Here is a 16,593-nt window from a genome sequence, read left to right on the forward strand (position 1 = left end):
ACAATCGCCTCCCGTTAGCATTGTAACATGATGTATTAGGCTCTTAACTGAGAGATGCTGATTACATGGCTTTGTACTGAACAATGAGTGAATGGGCCCGCTCTTAGCTTCTTGTCAGCTTCAAATACCCTGGACAAATTCTGTTTAACACCATTAACCCTGAATGTTGTCTTCTTTATCAGACCCTCTTCTTATCTTTTTAAAAATGGAGCTGATCTTGTCTTCCTTTCTCTTTCCATCAAGTTTGCTTGCTAGTTTTGGTGAGAGAGAGAGCGAGTGAGCTTTTTCTCAGAGCTAGTCCCAAGTCTGGGGACCACATGCAATTTTTTTGCATATTCATCAAAGAGATGGTTTGTAAATTCTGCATCTGAATCAGCTGTGCTATCATTGCCAATCTGTCTGCGGGAGGCAGGGAGATATCACTGGACTAGTGCTAGACAGATAGTTCTGTAATAGAGTTGGCCCCTTTGCTAAGCAGAGGTAGATTTTCAGTGCTTTACAGGATAGTTTCCCATTAGGAGCAGATTGGTTCCCTTGACTTAGCTACTGTCACTCAGGGCGGTGGTATTCTTACAGCAATGAAAAAAACCCTCTGTTGGCATAGGCTGTGTCTACGCTAACAGGGGTTCTCGCAACAGACTTTTTTGTTGGCCTCAGAGTGTGGCCACCAACCCTTGCTGGTGGCCACTCTGACAATTTTTCCTAAAATACTTAAATAAACGTGCACGAGTGTGAAAAATCCACACCTCTGAGCGATGCAGTTATGCCGACCTTAACCCCCCATGTAGACAGTGCTATGTCGACAGGACAGCCTCTCCTGTCAACATAGCTACTGCCTCTCGGGGAGGTAGATTAAGTAGGAGCATCACCACTTAAGCGCTACAGCGGCACAGCTACATTGGTGCAACTGCACCAATGCAGTGCTCTAAATGTAGACCTGCCCTTAGCTGTGGTGTGAATCTACAGCGTGCCAGTGGGCTGCACACTAAGCGTCCCCTAGTGAGTGTTGATCTACTCTGCTTTGAAATGAGAGTAGATGAAAGTTCCTTAGTGCCCTTTCAGCATGTGGCAACAGGATCCCCATGCAGGCTTGTGCAGCTTTCTGCAACCTAAGTTTCTGTGCCTTTTACAGAGCTGAACACATGGTTGATGCTAAAAATATTATTTATAGAGAGGGCAGCATGGGCCGATGGAGAGGGCACGGGGCCGGGTCTTAGGAGACGTAGCTTCTGTTTCCAGCTCTGCTCAGCGGCCTCGTGTAAGTCACTTCCCCTCTCTGGGTCTCTTTTCCCCCTCTTGCCCTTTGCCTGTCTTGCCTGTGTAGATCCTAACCTCTCTGGGGCAGGGGCTGCCTCTTACTAAGGGCGGATACAGCACCTAACACAGTGGGGCCCTGAGCGCATGTGTGGCCTTTCAGTGCTACTGTAATACCCATAATCATGATAATCTTCCTCAAGAGCAAAAAAGCCAGCCTCCTTCCAGCTCAGTCTGAGAGAGCTACTGTAGCAAGAGGCGCCCATCCTTCCAAACAAGGCCCACATTGTGAAGGGTTCCTTGAATGCTTTCCTCTTTCCTGCACTTACTCTCCTCGGTCCTCCCACGACTCGCTAAAGTGGCTAAAGCTCAATTTTGCCCTCTTTGGCTACTAACATTTCTTTTTCTTTGGTGTCTGCTTCTCCCCCATCACGTGCCCGCTGCATCCTAATTGCTGGTCCCAGAGTGTAATTAGTTTACACACTGTACAAAGTTTGCTTCATTACAGCTGTCTTGGCATGTTGAATTAATGCAATGCCTTGCTGGAGCTTTGATCCCAGCTCCTAGGCAGCGGGCAGCGTCCTGTTCAAAGGATCGCCATTTTCTTCTCTCCCCATGCCCCCCACAATGCACACTTGGCAATGGCTTTCCCTTATTGCATCATTTGTGTTCTTATTTTAGTAGTGTTTGGCCTTAAAAGCCACTAAGTATCCAAATGTACTGTTGAGGGGCCATAAGTCACTCTGTGTAGCTTAAAAGAGCATGGTTGTGAAGGGCTGCTAGCGAATGATTTTAAGATGATAGAGGCAATGAGCAGTTCTGCTGAAATGCAGGGGATCAGTCTAGACGATCCACCTTGAATTCTGTCCCTAGTTACTATCACTAAGTACAGTAAATAAAATCAATTCACGGGGAAGCCAGCATGGTGCCTGGAGCTTTGCTTGTGAAGGGGGATGAAAGGGAGCAAGGGTGGTGAGTTATATGGGCCCATGGTGCCTGGGCTCCAGCAAATTCAGGGCCTGAGGGCCCCCTCCCCCCTCTCTCAGAGCTCACTGCTGCTGGCAAGGAGAGGGCTGCGGGGAGTCCTCCTTCCTGGCCCCTTGCCTACTGCGCCCTAAACTCCTCATCCCGAGCCCCATGTTGTACACCCCCTTCCGCACCCAAACCCTCTGTTCTAGCCCAGAGTCTGCACACGGCACCCAACCCCCTTCCAGAGCCTACACCCAGCACCCCAAACCCCTTCACACACTCTATCCTGTACCCCAACCCCCTATCCCAGTCCAGAGCCCACACCCAGCACTCAAACTCCCTCCCAGAGCCCGCATCCCTCCTGCACCCAAACTCCCTCCCAGAGCCCGCACCCCTCCTGCACCCAAACTCCCTCCCAGAGCCTGCACCCCCAACCCCCTATCCCAGTCCAGAGCCCACACCCAGCACCCAAACTCCCTCCCAGAGCCCGCATCCCTCCTGCACCCAAACTCCCTCCCAGAGCCTGCACCCCTCCTGCACCCAAACTCCCTCCCAGAGCCTGCACCTCCAACCCCCTATCCCAGTCCAGAGCCCACACCCAGCACTCAAACTCCCTCCCAGAGCCCGCACTCCTCCTGCACCCAAACTCCCTCCCAGAGCCTGCACCTCCAACCCCCTATCCCAGTCCAGAGCCCACACCCAGCACTCAAACTCCCTCCCAGAGCCCGCACTCCTCCTGCACCCAAACTTCCTCCCAGAGCCCACACTCCTCCTGCACCCAAACTCCCTCCCAGAGCCCGCATCCCTCCTGCACCCAAACTCCCTTCCAGAGCCCGCATCCCTCCTACACTCAAACTCCCTCCCAGAGCCCGCATCCCTCCTGCACCCAAACTCCCTCCCAGGGCCTGCACCCCCAACCCTTTGCCCAAGCCCAAAGCCTGCACCCAGCATCCAAACTCTCTCCCAGAGCCTGCACTCCAAACCCCCTCCCGCACCCAATCTCCCTCCTAGAGCCAGGGCCCGCTCCAGGCACCAGCGCAGCAAACAGGTGGTTGGCGTGGCCAATGGAAAGCGGCAGCACGTCCGGCTCTTCTGCAGCGGGTCCCTCAGTCCCTCTCGGAGGGAAGGACCTGCTGCCGAATTGCTACCGAAGAATGAAGCGGCGGTGGGAGAGCTGCCGCCAATTGTGGCTTTTTTTTTTCCCCTGCCACTTGGGGTGGCAAAAACGCTGGAGCCGGCCCTGCCCAGAGCTTTAGGCAGGTGTATGGGGGAGGGACTTGGACCCCTTCTAGGCCCCACCAAAAATTATACAAACTTGCTGCCCCTGAAAGGGAGGGGTAGAAATAAGCAAACCTCCTCACTTCTTCTTCCTACAATCCCAGGCTGTGGCCCCTGAGAGAGACATGGTACCTGAGGTAATATCTTTTAGGGGACCAACTTCAGCTGGTGAAAAAGAGAAGCTTTTGAGCTCCACAGAGCTCTTCCGGTCTCGGTCCTAGAACCAACAGCCTCCAACAACTCTGCAAATCCCAGGCCCTGCTCTCTGTTAGGCCAGAGCTACAAGTGGCACTAGGCTTCCTAGAGGAGGAGAGAGCAGGGCTGTGGAGGATGATGAGCAGCTTAGGGCTTGTTTGCAGGGGAGATTTTCCCCAACTGTACTGATATAGAGATACAGCAGTATAAGGCCCAGTGTGGACGCTCTTATTCAGGGTATGGCTACACTTGCACTTCAAAGCACTGCACTACTCCACATCCTCTACGGGGGGTAGCTTGCAGCGCTCCCAGCCCTGCGGCACTGTTTACACTGAGGCTTTACAGCGCTGTAACTTGCAGCGCTCAGGGGGATGTTTTTTCACACCCCTGAGCGGGAAAGTTGCAGCCCTGTAAAGCGCCAGTGTAGCTATGGCCTCAGTCTAGGTGCCTGTTTCCCTCAGACATGAGCTAAAATGGAAAAAGCCCCTTAACCTGGAAGCAGAGTGTCCATGGCAGCGGGTTTGTCTCCAGGGGTGTAACGCCTTGGCCAGCATTGCCATAACCGGCCGTGGAGACAAGCCCCTAGGAAGACCCTAGAGAGCTGGACAGTGCTGAGGGTCCCGCACTGGGCCCCGCTAACAATGGAAGGCAGCACCCAGCCTGCCCAAGGGGGGGTACAATATTGGGGGGTCGCCTGAGCTTGTGTGAGGGGAGAGGAGGGGCAGCGCGGGCCGAGAGCAAGGAGCAGGAGGGGAAGGGAGGAAGAGGCGGCGGGGCCGGGCAGCGAGAAGGGGCCGCGGAAAGGGGGGGGGGTGAGCGAGGGGAGGCGCCGCGGAGCGTCAGTAGCCGAGGCTGCTGCTGCGGGGCTGAGCCGGGCGGCGGAGGGAGGGAGGGAGCGGGGCCGGCGGTAGCGGGGCGGGAGCAGCGGGCTGGGCGCCCCTGGCCCATTGCAGCGGCGGCGCTGGCAGCAGCAGCAGCTCCGGCTCCGCAGCGGCTGGGAACCAGCCTCCCGCCCCCGGCAGTGGCAGCTCGGAGCCCCGGGCACCCCCAGCCGCCCATGCGCTGAGGGAGGCGCCCGCCCCGGGGATGAAGCCGAGCTCGGCGGCCGCCGCCGCGGCTAAGGAGCCGGAGCCGGAGCCGGAGCCGGTGCAGGGGCAGCAGCGGGCGGCGCCCCGGGAGCCCGATGCGCGCTGGAGGGAGAAGGGCGAGGCGGAGGCGGAGCGGCAGCGCACCCGGGAGCGGCTGGAGGCCACGCTGGCCGGGCTGGGCGAGCTGGACTACCTGCGCCAGCGGCAGGAGCTGCTGGTGAAGAGCCTGCTGCGGAGCCACCCGCCGGGGGCCGCCCCCAGCGCCGCGGGGCCCCGCGGGGAGCCGCCCGGGGAAGGGGACGCCCAGCGCAGCCTGGAGGAGAAGTTCCTGGAGGAGAACATCCTCCTGCTGAGGAAGCAGCTGGTGAGCGGGGCTGGGGGGCACCCAGGGGCGAGCCCCCGGGCTGTGGCCGCCCGGGCGAGGGTCCGGGGCTGGGGGTCGCGGGGAGCGGGGGCGCACGGGGGCCAGGGTCCGGGGCTGGGGGTCGCGGGGAGCGGGGGCGCACAGGCGAAGGTCCGGGGCTGGGGGGGCACGGGGAGCGGGGGCGCATGGGGGCCAGAATCCGGGGTTGGGCGCACGGGGGCCAGTGTCCGGGGCTGGGGGTCGCGGGGAGCGGGGGCGCACGGGGATCAGGGGCCTGGGCTGAGGGGGCACGGGGAGCGGGGGCGCACGGGGGCCAGGGTCCGGGGCTGGGGGTCGCGGGGAGCGGGGGCGCACGGGCGAGGGGCCTGGGCTGAGGGGGCGCGGGGGCCAGGGGCTGGGGCGCACGGGGGCCAGGATCCGGGGTTGGCGCGGGGGCGCACGGGGCCAGGATCCGGGGTTGGGGGTCGCGGGGAGCGGGGGCGCGCGGGGGCGAGGGGCCTGGGCTGGGGGGGCACGGAGAGCGGGGGCGCACGGGGGCGAGGGGCCTGGGCTGGGGGGGCACGGGGGCCAGGGGCTGGGGCGCACGGGGGCCAGGATCCGGGGTTGGGGGTCGCGGGGAGCGGGGGCGCACAGGGGCCAGGTTCCGGGGCTGGGGGTCGCGGGGAGCGGGGGCGAGGGGCCTGGGCTGGGGGGGCACGGGGAGCGGGGGCGCACGGGGGCCAGGGTCCGGGGTTGGGGGTCGCGGGGAGCGGGGGCGCACGGGGATCAGGGTCTTGGGCTGAGGGGGCGCGGGGAACGGGGGCGAGGGGCCTGGGCTGGGGGGGCGCGCTGGGGCTGGGGGGCACGGGGAGCAGGGGCGCACGGGGGCGAGGGGCCTGGGCTGAGGGGGCGCGGGGAGCAGGGGCGCACGGGGGCGAGGGGCCTGGGCTGGGGGGGGCGCGCTGGGGCTGGGGGGCGCGGGGAGCAGGGGCGCACGGGGGCGAGGGGCCTGGGCTGGGGGGGCGCACGGGCGAAGGTCCGGGCTGGGGCGCACTCGCAGGGCGCGAGAGTCCGGGTGCCCGGCCGAATCTGATCTTTCCCGTCGCCTCCTTATTGCTCCGATCGGGGACCCTCTGTAACGGACAGACGCGCCGCGGGGGAGAATGATACTCCGTGTGTCTCTGACCCCCCAGCCCTTCCCCTCCCTCTCGGGGGGCTCTGCCGGTTTCTACGGGTGCCAGTGAAAGCGGCGAACCCGCCGGAACCTCCTCTGGGTGTCAGTGCCGGTGTGTGTCTGGGAGGCAGGAGAGCTCCACGCTCCCGGGGCTCATCCCCACGGCTCGCAAAAGCAGCTCGGGCTGCTCACAGAGGGGTCAATTGCCCAGCGTCAAATGAGTGTTTTTACCATTATGTTGAACTGCCTTTCGGGAATAGCCTTCCTAATCCGGTGTCGTCCCCTGAGCGCTCCTCACCTTGTCCACATTGCATCTGGTCCGGTTCGTAATTTGAAATGTGGGGCTCAGAACGCGCTTTGCCTACGGGGGGAAGAATTCCTGACGCAAAACGGGAAGGCACCTCTTGATGTAGGGAGCTGTGCTTGGTGGAAGAAGCAAGCTCCTTTCTGCAAATCCCTTCATGTCCTGCTTGCTTTTTAAAGCAAAAGAGGGAGCGGATAGGAGAGACTCAGGACTGTGCTGCAGAAAGCATTTATTCTATTGAATTTCTATCAGAGCTGTGGCTATTGTGTGTGGCTTTCATTAATGTTCAAGTGACAAGACTTGAACTAAAATAATGCATCAGCTGACTCTTACTGTTGCGTTTGAGAAATGGGTTTGGAGTAAATATATTTGCATTAGCCATATAAAATAACTAGTAACTAGATATGAAAGAGCCAGAAAATGTAGTTAACTATACTGTGTGGGCATCTTAGTATAAAATCTTGGTCATTGCTCAACTGAGCAGCTCATAGGCGTGAGATGAGAAGGCGTTTATGCTTGGTTTGCTACAAAAGAAATAGATTTGCTCATTTTGAAAAGCCCCTGATGCAACCTAGTGGTGCTCTTCTACTGCCTGATCCACATCCGCTGAAGTCAATGAGTGTGTCTGCTGACTTGAATAAGAGTTGGGTTGGGCCCAGAGGCTATCCTGAGCCTTGAGTGGGAGTAGTGAGTGCTGTGCAGTTTCAGGATCAGGCCCTTTAAAATAGGGATGCTTTTGTTGAAAACGCGCTTTGTAGCTTGTGGGGGAAGAGAGAGCTGGACGTGAAACGGCGGATCATTTTTCAGTGAAAATAACTCACAGCTGTGCATGGCATTCTTTGCGTCACAGTCATGGTTCAGCATTTGTGCATATTGGCTCTGACCAAGGGAGAGGTTGGATTTTTGATGTTCAGTTGCAAATCTTGATTGCTTTTGTAGGTTTTTTCCCGTTTGGTTCAGTACATATATATAGTAGGGTTATTTCCTTCTAAAAAGGTGATGTGACTGTTCAGGAATTATTAGCTGCCAAATGCCACTGTAAAAGTAACAAGAATTATTACTCAGAATTGAGGATTTGTGGTAACACTTTGATTTGTGCACTTGACATTCCAAATTTGAACCAGATGCACTATTCCCAATACTTCTTTAGAAGGGGGCTGGGTCAGTAGGTGGTGCAATGAGTTCCTGCTCTAAACCTGTCACCTCTGCAGATCTGGGTTGGATCCAAATCCTAGCTCATGTCAGAAGTGGAAAAAGAATTTGCTTGCCCTTCTGGTCCCAAGTGGTAGTGCATTGTGCTAGTCTGTCTAGCTCAGTGGTTCTCAACCTATTTACCATTGTGGGCCGCATCTGCAGCTCTCTCTGGCCTGGTCCACACTACAACGTTAAATCGATTTAACGTTGTAACCGTCCACACTACAAGGCACTTTAAATCGATTTTAAGGACTCTTAAAATTGATTTCTGTACTCCTCCCCAACGAGAGGAGTAACCCTAAAATCGATATTACTATATCGATTTTAGAGTTAGTGTGGACGGAAATCGAAGTTATTGGTCTCATTCATTTACTGAGCTACCCAGAGTGCACCGCTCCAGAAATTGATGGTAGCCTAGGACCATGGACGCACACCACCGAATTAATGTGCCCTAGTGTGGACGCATAAAATCGATTTTATAAAACCAGTTTTATAAAACCGGTTTTAATAATTTCGATTTTATGCTGTAGTGTAGACGTGGCCTCTGTGTTGTGTGGGCTGCATCCACGCACTATATATACTACCTATATGGCCCTGAGGATGTCACATGGCCTTCAGCTGTGCACTGATTGGGCCGCAGGTTGAGAACCACTGGTCTAGTTAATGCTATTAGCCTTTCAGTCTTGGGCCTGAGCCAGCACCCATTGAATCCAATGGAAAGGCTCCCCTTGACCTAATGATTTTGGGATTGGGCCCTTTATGAGCATCTACACTCAGAAACCCATCCGAATACTGCTGGGTGCAGTGCAAAAGCGTATGTGCCCGTGTGTATAAAAACTGATGCAACTGGACAGATGATGGATAGATACAGTTGTAGTATATGTGGAGAAACTGATTACAGTGACCTTGGGTTAATGAGCTTCTTGCAAAATCATTATTTATTGCCTATTGTATAGCATCAAAATTACCTTCATAAATAGCTTAAACAGTCTTATTACAATAATGTAATACAATTGTAATGGGAGAAGAGAAGGGATTACTTTTCCTACGTATTGCATTGTAAAATTAATGAAAGGACCCTGATTCTGGCTCCTGTAATCTTGCCTTATGCTTTAAGAATATGAGAGTATAATGTGCAACAGAATGAGAGACTGGAATGAAATGTCTACCTTATAGTTCAGCTGAATTTTTATCCTGAACTTCCAGGCAAGATTTCTGTTTTTGTTTTTGTTTTTTTGTTTTTTTAAGAACTTGACATGGAATTTACAAGCTATTATTCTTCAGGTGATACTTGTGGCCCATTTGTTTCTGGACGACAAAGGTGACATGTTGCTTTTCTTGTTTTCCAGAACTGCTTGAGAAGGAGAGATGCTGGTCTATTAAATCAGCTGCAAGAACTAGACAAACAGATAAGTGATCTAAGACTGGATGTAGAGAAGACTACAGATGAGCACCTTGAGACAGATAGTCGCCCAAGTTCAGGTAAGCCCCATATGCTGCAAAATGGATCCACCCAGCAATCGGTTATAAAACTGTCCAGAACCTTCAGCAATGTAACAGTTGAAAATGATAAAGGGTCCACAGTATGGCAGTCAGTGATGTTACAGTGGGGCCAAGAAAAATTCAGCTGTCACTGGAAACATTACTGACTTCATACAATATATTTCGAGGCAAATTTCAGGATTATTGAGAACATGCTGCAGAATCATGTGTCTGATTTTCAGAAAGTGGGTTTTCTTTTTAAAAAAATAATGCTGTAGAGGAAGCTTTTTCAGAATGCTTCATCTCATTTATTTATGGGAATTGAGTAGCAAGAAAAAGTACAGGAAGGAAGCAGCAACAGTGGTTAAGGAGACTTGGAGACAGTCTCGTGGCCAAGTAATACTGGTAGAATGGTTGTCAAGAGACCTAATATCCTGTTAAATGAGCTTTGAAGGCAAGCACAGCCAGATTTCTCTTACAATCTGTACAGCTTTTAGTTTCAATCTGGCTTTTAAAAATTGTTCGAGATATTAATATTTCAAAGGCTGAGTGACATCCCACTGCCTTATTTTCAATAAATGGAAATTGTCCCAGTATTATAGTACTGCTGTATAGTACAACTAATCGGGATGATTGAATGAAATGATATAAATTGTTTGAGATCCAGTGAGCCAAAATACACAGATTGCTTTTCTAGGGGAGGGGGAGGGGAATTTTTTTGCATAATAAACAGAACCAAAATAAACCCAAGTTTTTATTTTTATAGGATTTTATGAGCTGAGTGATGGGGCCTCTGGATCACTTTCCAATTCCTCTAACTCAGTCTTCAGTGAGTGTTTATCCAGTTGCCATTCTAGCACCTGTTTTTGCAGCCCTTTGGAGACATCTTTGAATATCTCCGATGGACGCCCAAAATCTGCAGGTACAGTAAAAGCTGGTATAATACATCATACTCCAGCATGTGAGGTTGTCTTATCCATTGAAACGCTGCATTGGGGCTAGCAGGGTCCTATTAACTCTTCCTTTTTTCATTTGCTAAACTACATGTTCATATATAATAATCCAAAAAGACCCTAATGACTGATGTATTTGTCACATATGTGTGGCGTGGGGTATAGATTTCACCCGCTGCTTTTTCAGTCATTGGTGTGAATTGTGATCATGATCAGCTCTTATATTTTCTACCCAGTAGAGGGCAGTGGTACGTATACACATGAGCAGATTCATTGTATAACTTCTTATCAATTCCTTTAGCAAATAATTTTTACCAAAGTAAAAAAAACCCACCTGAACCGAATTCATTTATGGATAGCACATATTTGTGCCTATGAAAGCGAGCGACTAATAGTTTCCCAGCTCTTACTGCTTTCCTCAGCATATAGACAATTGTGATGAAGTGTGTGCTGAGTTTGTGTGGCATGGACAAATGGCCATTATGAATAATGGAAAAGATTTCTCTCTCTTTCGTGAGGGGAAGATGGATGTTTGAATTTCCAGTTACTCTAGTCTAAAGATGTAAATCTCAGTGTGTATGTGTGTTTAGGTTATATATTGAGGCGGGTTTCTACAAGATTTCTGTTGCAAGAATCCTCTTATTTGTTGTCTAGGTCTGGAAAGAGGGGTTAAATAGGACCTTGTTTCAGTTTCGATCCTGGAGGCTGCTTACAAGCAGACATGTATTGCTTGGTGTTCAGAACTTCCATTCTGCTGTGTCCTCCTCCCCTCCGGCTCCCCCCCTCCCCGCCCTCCCCTCAAGCCTTGGGCAGGCTTGGGTTTCCCCCCGCATGGCCCCCTTGGCCTGACTGGAGCCACCCCTTCTCTCCCCCGCAATATAGAAGTCAAACTGCCTACGAGTGAACTTTTGCATTTAGGAATCCAGAGCATAATCATTCAAGTTTGTCTGTCCTTGAAATGTGACTTTGTAGCAATTCTGAGATGTTGAGAGCTTCCAAATTACCCTCTGACCTGCTTGATGTAATTTAAATTTCCCTATCACCAATCTATAGGTCTTCTTTAGCAAGCATGTTTAAAAATAATCCTGCACAAAGATCAACAGCAGATTACATTGCTGGTTTTCATTATACAGAATGGTAATATGAAACTCTTAAACAGATTATGGCACTCTAGCTGACTTCCCACAGTGGCATGTTTCAGTGATGTCTTCTTGACAATTCTCTGTGGATATTAGACTGTAACAGAGAATTTAAGGAATACTGTGATGTGACCTGCAGTGAGTCATCTGTTCTCTTAAGATCCTGATAGCCCCATTCTTGCTCTCTGAGCAGCACTTCCTCTCATATATAGTCCCACTGAAGTCTATGGGAACTGTGGGGGCTAAGCATGTTTGATAAAATCAGCCCTCTTACTTAGGTGCCTGAATATGGCCTTAGTAAGGCATTCGCATTTGAACATTTTGACCTAAGTTACTAGCCCCCGAGGACGTCCCTTGCAGGGCTGGGAATAGAACTCTATGTCTCTCAACTCCCACTCCTGAGGTTCAGTCAAAAGAGTCTTTGTCGTTGACATCCTCTGCGCCCCAGAAGATTCTCTTATGCGTATTCGCATGTTGGTCATCTTTTCCTGAACGGAATCTGAACATTTTGAAGCCCTATAAAAGCAGTTCTAAGTAAAAACGGTGGAAGTCCATGATCAGCCTGAAGTTCCTAAAGAACTGGTTAATATTGCCCTTCAGCTGACTGTTAACAATTTTACTGGTGTAATTTGGTTTGTTCCCTCTTGGTCAGTTGTGGGTTTAGCAGTGCAATATATCTTGTAACACACACATCCTCAGGCTTTCTATAGTTCTGCATCTAGCAATTAATGTGGAGACTGTGAGAGTCAATGTAGAATTCTAGAGGCCTCTGGTACAATGTAGAAGGCTCTCTAAGGCCAGTTCTATATGGCTTTTGTACCAGTATAACTAAGTTGGTTAAGGGTGTGAATTTCGTTTTTTTTTTAATCAGCGTAATTATACTGTTACAATCCCTAGTGTGGATACAATTTTGCTGGTATAAAGGCACCGTATACCAGTGTAGCTTATTCCCCTTCCTAAACAGAAATATAAGGGTAGACTACATTACATAGGCTCTGCTGCTCTAGCTATATCAGTATAGCTGTACCAACAGAGCCTTCTAGTGTGGACACAGCATATGCCAACAGAAGTTCTTCTGCATGTTTAGCAACACCATCTCCCTCAATGATGTTAGCCAAGCTGTCTGCCATAGTGTTGTATCCGTGTCGGTCCCAGGATATTAGAGAGACAAGGTGAATGAGGTAGTGTCTTTTATTGGATCACTTTTCTGTTGGCATAGCTGTGTCTACACTGGGGGTTTTGCCGGCATAGTTATGTCACATGGGGAAGTGTTTTTTCCCACACTCTGGCTGACATAGCTAAGCTCGAGAGCTGGTCTCTCTCACCAACAGAAGTTTGTCTAATAAAAGACATTACCTCACCCACCCTGTCCCTCTAGTAACTATATCAACAAAACATTATAATGTAGACCTGAGAATAAGCATCTTTATACTGGTATAACTGAATCCATACTAGGAGGATTGTAGAGTTTCAACTGTATTACTCTAGTTAAAGTGGTGTGGGTGTAGACCAGGCCAGAGTCTTCAAAAGTATCTTTGAAAAGACTAAATAAAAGCAGAACTACACAATGGCAGCGTCTTTAAACTCTTTTCAAATGCATTTCAGATCTCATAGGCTGGATGGATTATAATAAAGAAGGCCAGCACGAGGACCCGTCATCAGGTGCTGTCTGTCGTTCGCACTCCAATTCCCTTGATGTGGTTGCAGATGTACATCCAAAGTATCAGTGTGACTTAGTATCTAAAAATGGGAATGACGTGTACCGTTACCCCAGTCCCCTACATGCAGTAGCCGTGCAGAGTCCAATGTTTCTTCTACCAGTGACCGGTAATCTCCCGAGAGAAGAAGAGAGACGTGGTTGCAATGTTAATGATGTTTGCATTGGAGCTGAACTAGACTCAGTAAAAACAGGCAATTCCTTTCTCCTGCAGAGCTCATGGTCTGTATCCTGTCCTTCAGCCAACAAAAAAATAGATGGTTACATCTTGAGCCTTGTTCAGAAAAAGACGCATTCTGTGAGGACTAACAAACCGAGAACAAGTCTGAATGCTGACCCCACAAAAGGCATTTTGAGACATGGGAGCATGTGTGTTAGACAGACTGCGGCTGTTTCACATACTAACATTGTGAACCTGAAGAATTCCAAACAAGCATGTTTGCATTCCAGTGGAACAACCGCTCTGGATAATGGCACCTTCTCATCATTAAATCAGCAGTCAAAAGAATCTAATGGGGAGCAGCTGGAAAGCAGGAAGGTGCCTACTGCTGCAACCTACCCACCAAGCGCTGTCAATGAACTTCAAAGCAAACATCTGTCAAGGAACGTCAAACCAGCACCTCAAGAAGTAAACTGGTGTCCTGTAGCTACGACAGGAGATATCCCAAAGGAAAATGGCCCACTCTTTGCTACGTCTGCTAAAGAAAGTCCTGGTAGGCATACAGCACTGCAGCAGGAGAATAAAGTGACCCAGCCACCCAAAAAGCTACTGCTAAAAAACCGCTTGCAAGCGGTTCACCCCACTTCGCCTCCTCTGGAGGAGAGACCCCCACTGGATTTCAAGAGTGAGGGCTCTTCCTCTCAGAGCCTGGACGACGGCTTGCTGGTGAGTGGTCAGTACATACCAGCTCAACAGCAAAGCCTTAAGCTTCACAAAGGCACCAAAAGTGTCAAAATTCTGAAGAGCTCTACTCTGAAACAAAGGTCCCACCTGGCCAGCCTGCTGGAAAGCAACACGCCAACCATGCGGGAGAAAACCAAGCCAATCGGCAAAAAGTGTCGTTTCCCTGATGACTTGGATACAAATAAGAAACTTAAAAAGCCCTCTGCGAGAGGGAAGAAAAGCAGCAGTTCACAGCTGGAGCCAAGCCTCCCAAGCAGGCAGGCTGGCCTCCATAAAACTGTGATCAGATCTCACGGACATGGCAGAGAAGCAGTTGTGGCCAAACCTAAACACAAGCGAGGAGATTATCGCCGGTGGAAGTCATCGGCAGAGATTTCCTATGAGGAAGCCCTCAGAAGGGCGAGAAGAAACAGGAGAGAAGCCGTAGGGGTCTATTCACAAGTTCCCCTTCCGTACGTCAGCCCCTACGCTTACATTGCTAGTGACTCCGAGTATTCAGCAGAGTGCGAATCCCTGTTCCACTCCACCGTAGTGGACACCAGTGAAGATGAGCAGAGTAACTACACCACAAACTGCTTTGGGGACAGCGAGTCCAGCTTGAGCGAGGTGGAGTTTGTTGGGGAGAGCACGACAACGAGTGACTCCGATGAAAGCGGGGGGCTTATTTGGTCTCAGTTTGTCCAGACTCTTCCTATCCAAACGGTGGCTGCTCCGGAGCTGCACGAAAATGCAGCAAAAGCCTTTGTCAAAATTAAAGCCTCGCATAACCTCAAGAAGAAAATCCTTCGCTTCCGATCTGGCTCTCTCAAACTGATGACAACTGTCTAATGAAATGACTTGTCCGTGGGGAACGCATCTGTTTCTACTTAAAGAAACAAGGTGCTTTTGTGTAAATATTTTCATAGATTTTGTTTTTAATACAAATATTTAAAACTTAAGATAAATTATGACATGGCTTCAAATCTTGGGAGGATACTAGTGCCTTTTCATGGAAATAAAAACCATTATACTAGTTTTTTAAAACCCTGCCATTTCAGTGGTGACAGCTTCAAGTGCATAGTGTCAGAAGGCTTTGAAAAAGAATAATGTTCCCAAGAATGGATCTTCCTAGCCTATTGTTTCCAACTCTGGGTCTTGTAATATCAGGAGATCAACAAGTCATAAGTGGAGGATCCTAATGTTTGATCTTATCCCTTAATATTTTCTGCTCTTGTTCCTGCATGTTGACCATGTCCCTCCTTTTGTCTGGCTGGATTTTCTCTTGTAAAGTCTTCTTGCAATCTCCTTCCCCTCCACGTGTGTGTTTGTACAGTGCCTCGCACAATGGACTCTGGGTCTACAACTAGGGCCCGTAGGTGCTATGGTAACATACATAATTGAAAGGGCCCTCGCTTAATCTCTTTCTTGAGTTGCCTGCTCCACAAGGCACTCTGCTATGGATGACCTCAAGGTGCATTCCATGAGTGGGACTCCCACCAGAGTAATACACTGCTCTCCAGAAGAAACCATTGGACCAGCTGGGAAAGGCTCAGTAACTCTTCAGTATATTGTGTAAAAGCGCTTTTTAAAAACATATGCATGTCACGTGCATGAATATCAATAGTTTTAATATTTCTGTCACTGTCAAGTTACTGTACATCACAAACGGCTGTTTTTATATATCATTGTGTAAATTAATAACACATCATATGCTGTAATAAACAGTCTGTTTTAATACTTTTTTTAAAGTTTATTATGTTGCTCTAGAACCAGCGGTTGGGACCGCACCACTGCTGCCTCCACACAAAGGTACTCCGAATGTGGCCATGCGACACTTGCTGCATCTGAACTATGCAGTAATTGAGGCGAGTTTGAGATGTTCCTGTGTTTGGAACCTGTACTTTGAGGTGGGAAAGGAGAGAAATGGGTCAGTCATAGCTCAGTGTGGCTCAATTCTTTCTTTTAATAGTTAGGATTTGTGCAGAGCTGGATGGGATGTAGGTGTCCAGGAATAAACCTTGCTCTGACACCTGTGAGTTTCCTGCCCCACAACTTTGGCAGTTAATATTACCACTGCCTGTAGGGGGCTTGCCATATTAATTCTATATAACCAAGTGGCAGAAAGGCACCAGTCTCCCTGATATACAGCAGGGCTCCCTCTCTGAAAGGACAGGCAATCCACTCCAAAAGAGCCATGTCTACTGGGAGATGGGCTTGCAGAAAGCATGGGGAGCCGCAGTTGGTTTTGCTACATGTGTGAACCAGCGACCTGTGACCCTGATCTCCCCGCTTCAGGCATGGCAGCCACTGGCTTCTTCCTGTCAGAGTGGTGCTACCCTAGGGAGAGGAACAGAAATAGGAGCTATCTCAGCAATCTGTTGCTCCTTATGTCAGCCTTTTCCTCTCTCTGAGGTGGAGCTGAATCTCTTGACTGCTCCTGGGAGGCAGTGACTCTGAAAAAGATTTGGGGGTTGTGGTGGCTAATCAGGTGAACGTGAGCTCCCGGTGTGATGCCCTGGCCAAAAGGACTAATGAGATCCTGGGATGCATAAAACAGGAATTTCGAGAAGGAGGAGGTGGCGTGACTGTTGCTGGAAAACTGTGTTCTGTTCTGATGCCC

The 16,593-nt window shown here is 50.5% G+C and overlaps 1 protein-coding gene across 1 annotated transcript; it reads left to right on the forward strand.

The window, feature by feature from the left end:
• Nucleotides 1-4,782: 4,782 nt before the first annotated feature.
• Nucleotides 4,783-15,682, forward strand: DACT1 (dishevelled binding antagonist of beta catenin 1). Its single transcript, XM_030558477.1, has 4 exons — nt 4,783-5,148; nt 9,149-9,281; nt 10,048-10,203; nt 12,979-15,682. Exons 1-4 carry the CDS (start codon nt 4,783-4,785, stop codon nt 14,820-14,822), a joined length of 2,499 nt encoding a protein of 832 aa, XP_030414337.1. The 3' UTR covers nt 14,823-15,682.
• Nucleotides 15,683-16,593: the final 911 nt, after the last annotated feature.

This window comes from Gopherus evgoodei, chromosome 4 (assembly GCF_007399415.2).
Source record: "Gopherus evgoodei ecotype Sinaloan lineage chromosome 4, rGopEvg1_v1.p, whole genome shotgun sequence".
In the NCBI taxonomy this organism is placed as follows: Eukaryota; Metazoa; Chordata; order Testudines; family Testudinidae; genus Gopherus; species Gopherus evgoodei.

Coding starts and splice junctions, on each gene's coding strand:
- DACT1 (XM_030558477.1), top strand. CDS start 4,783: ATGAAGCCGAGCTCGGCGGCCGCCGCCGCGGCTAAGGAGCCGGAGCCG. Junction 9,282..10,047: donor AGATAGTCGCCCAAGTTCAG/GTAAGCCCCATA, acceptor TTATTTTTATAG/GATTTTATGAGCTGAGTGAT. Junction 10,204..12,978: donor TGGACGCCCAAAATCTGCAG/GTACAGTAAAAG, acceptor AATGCATTTCAG/ATCTCATAGGCTGGATGGAT.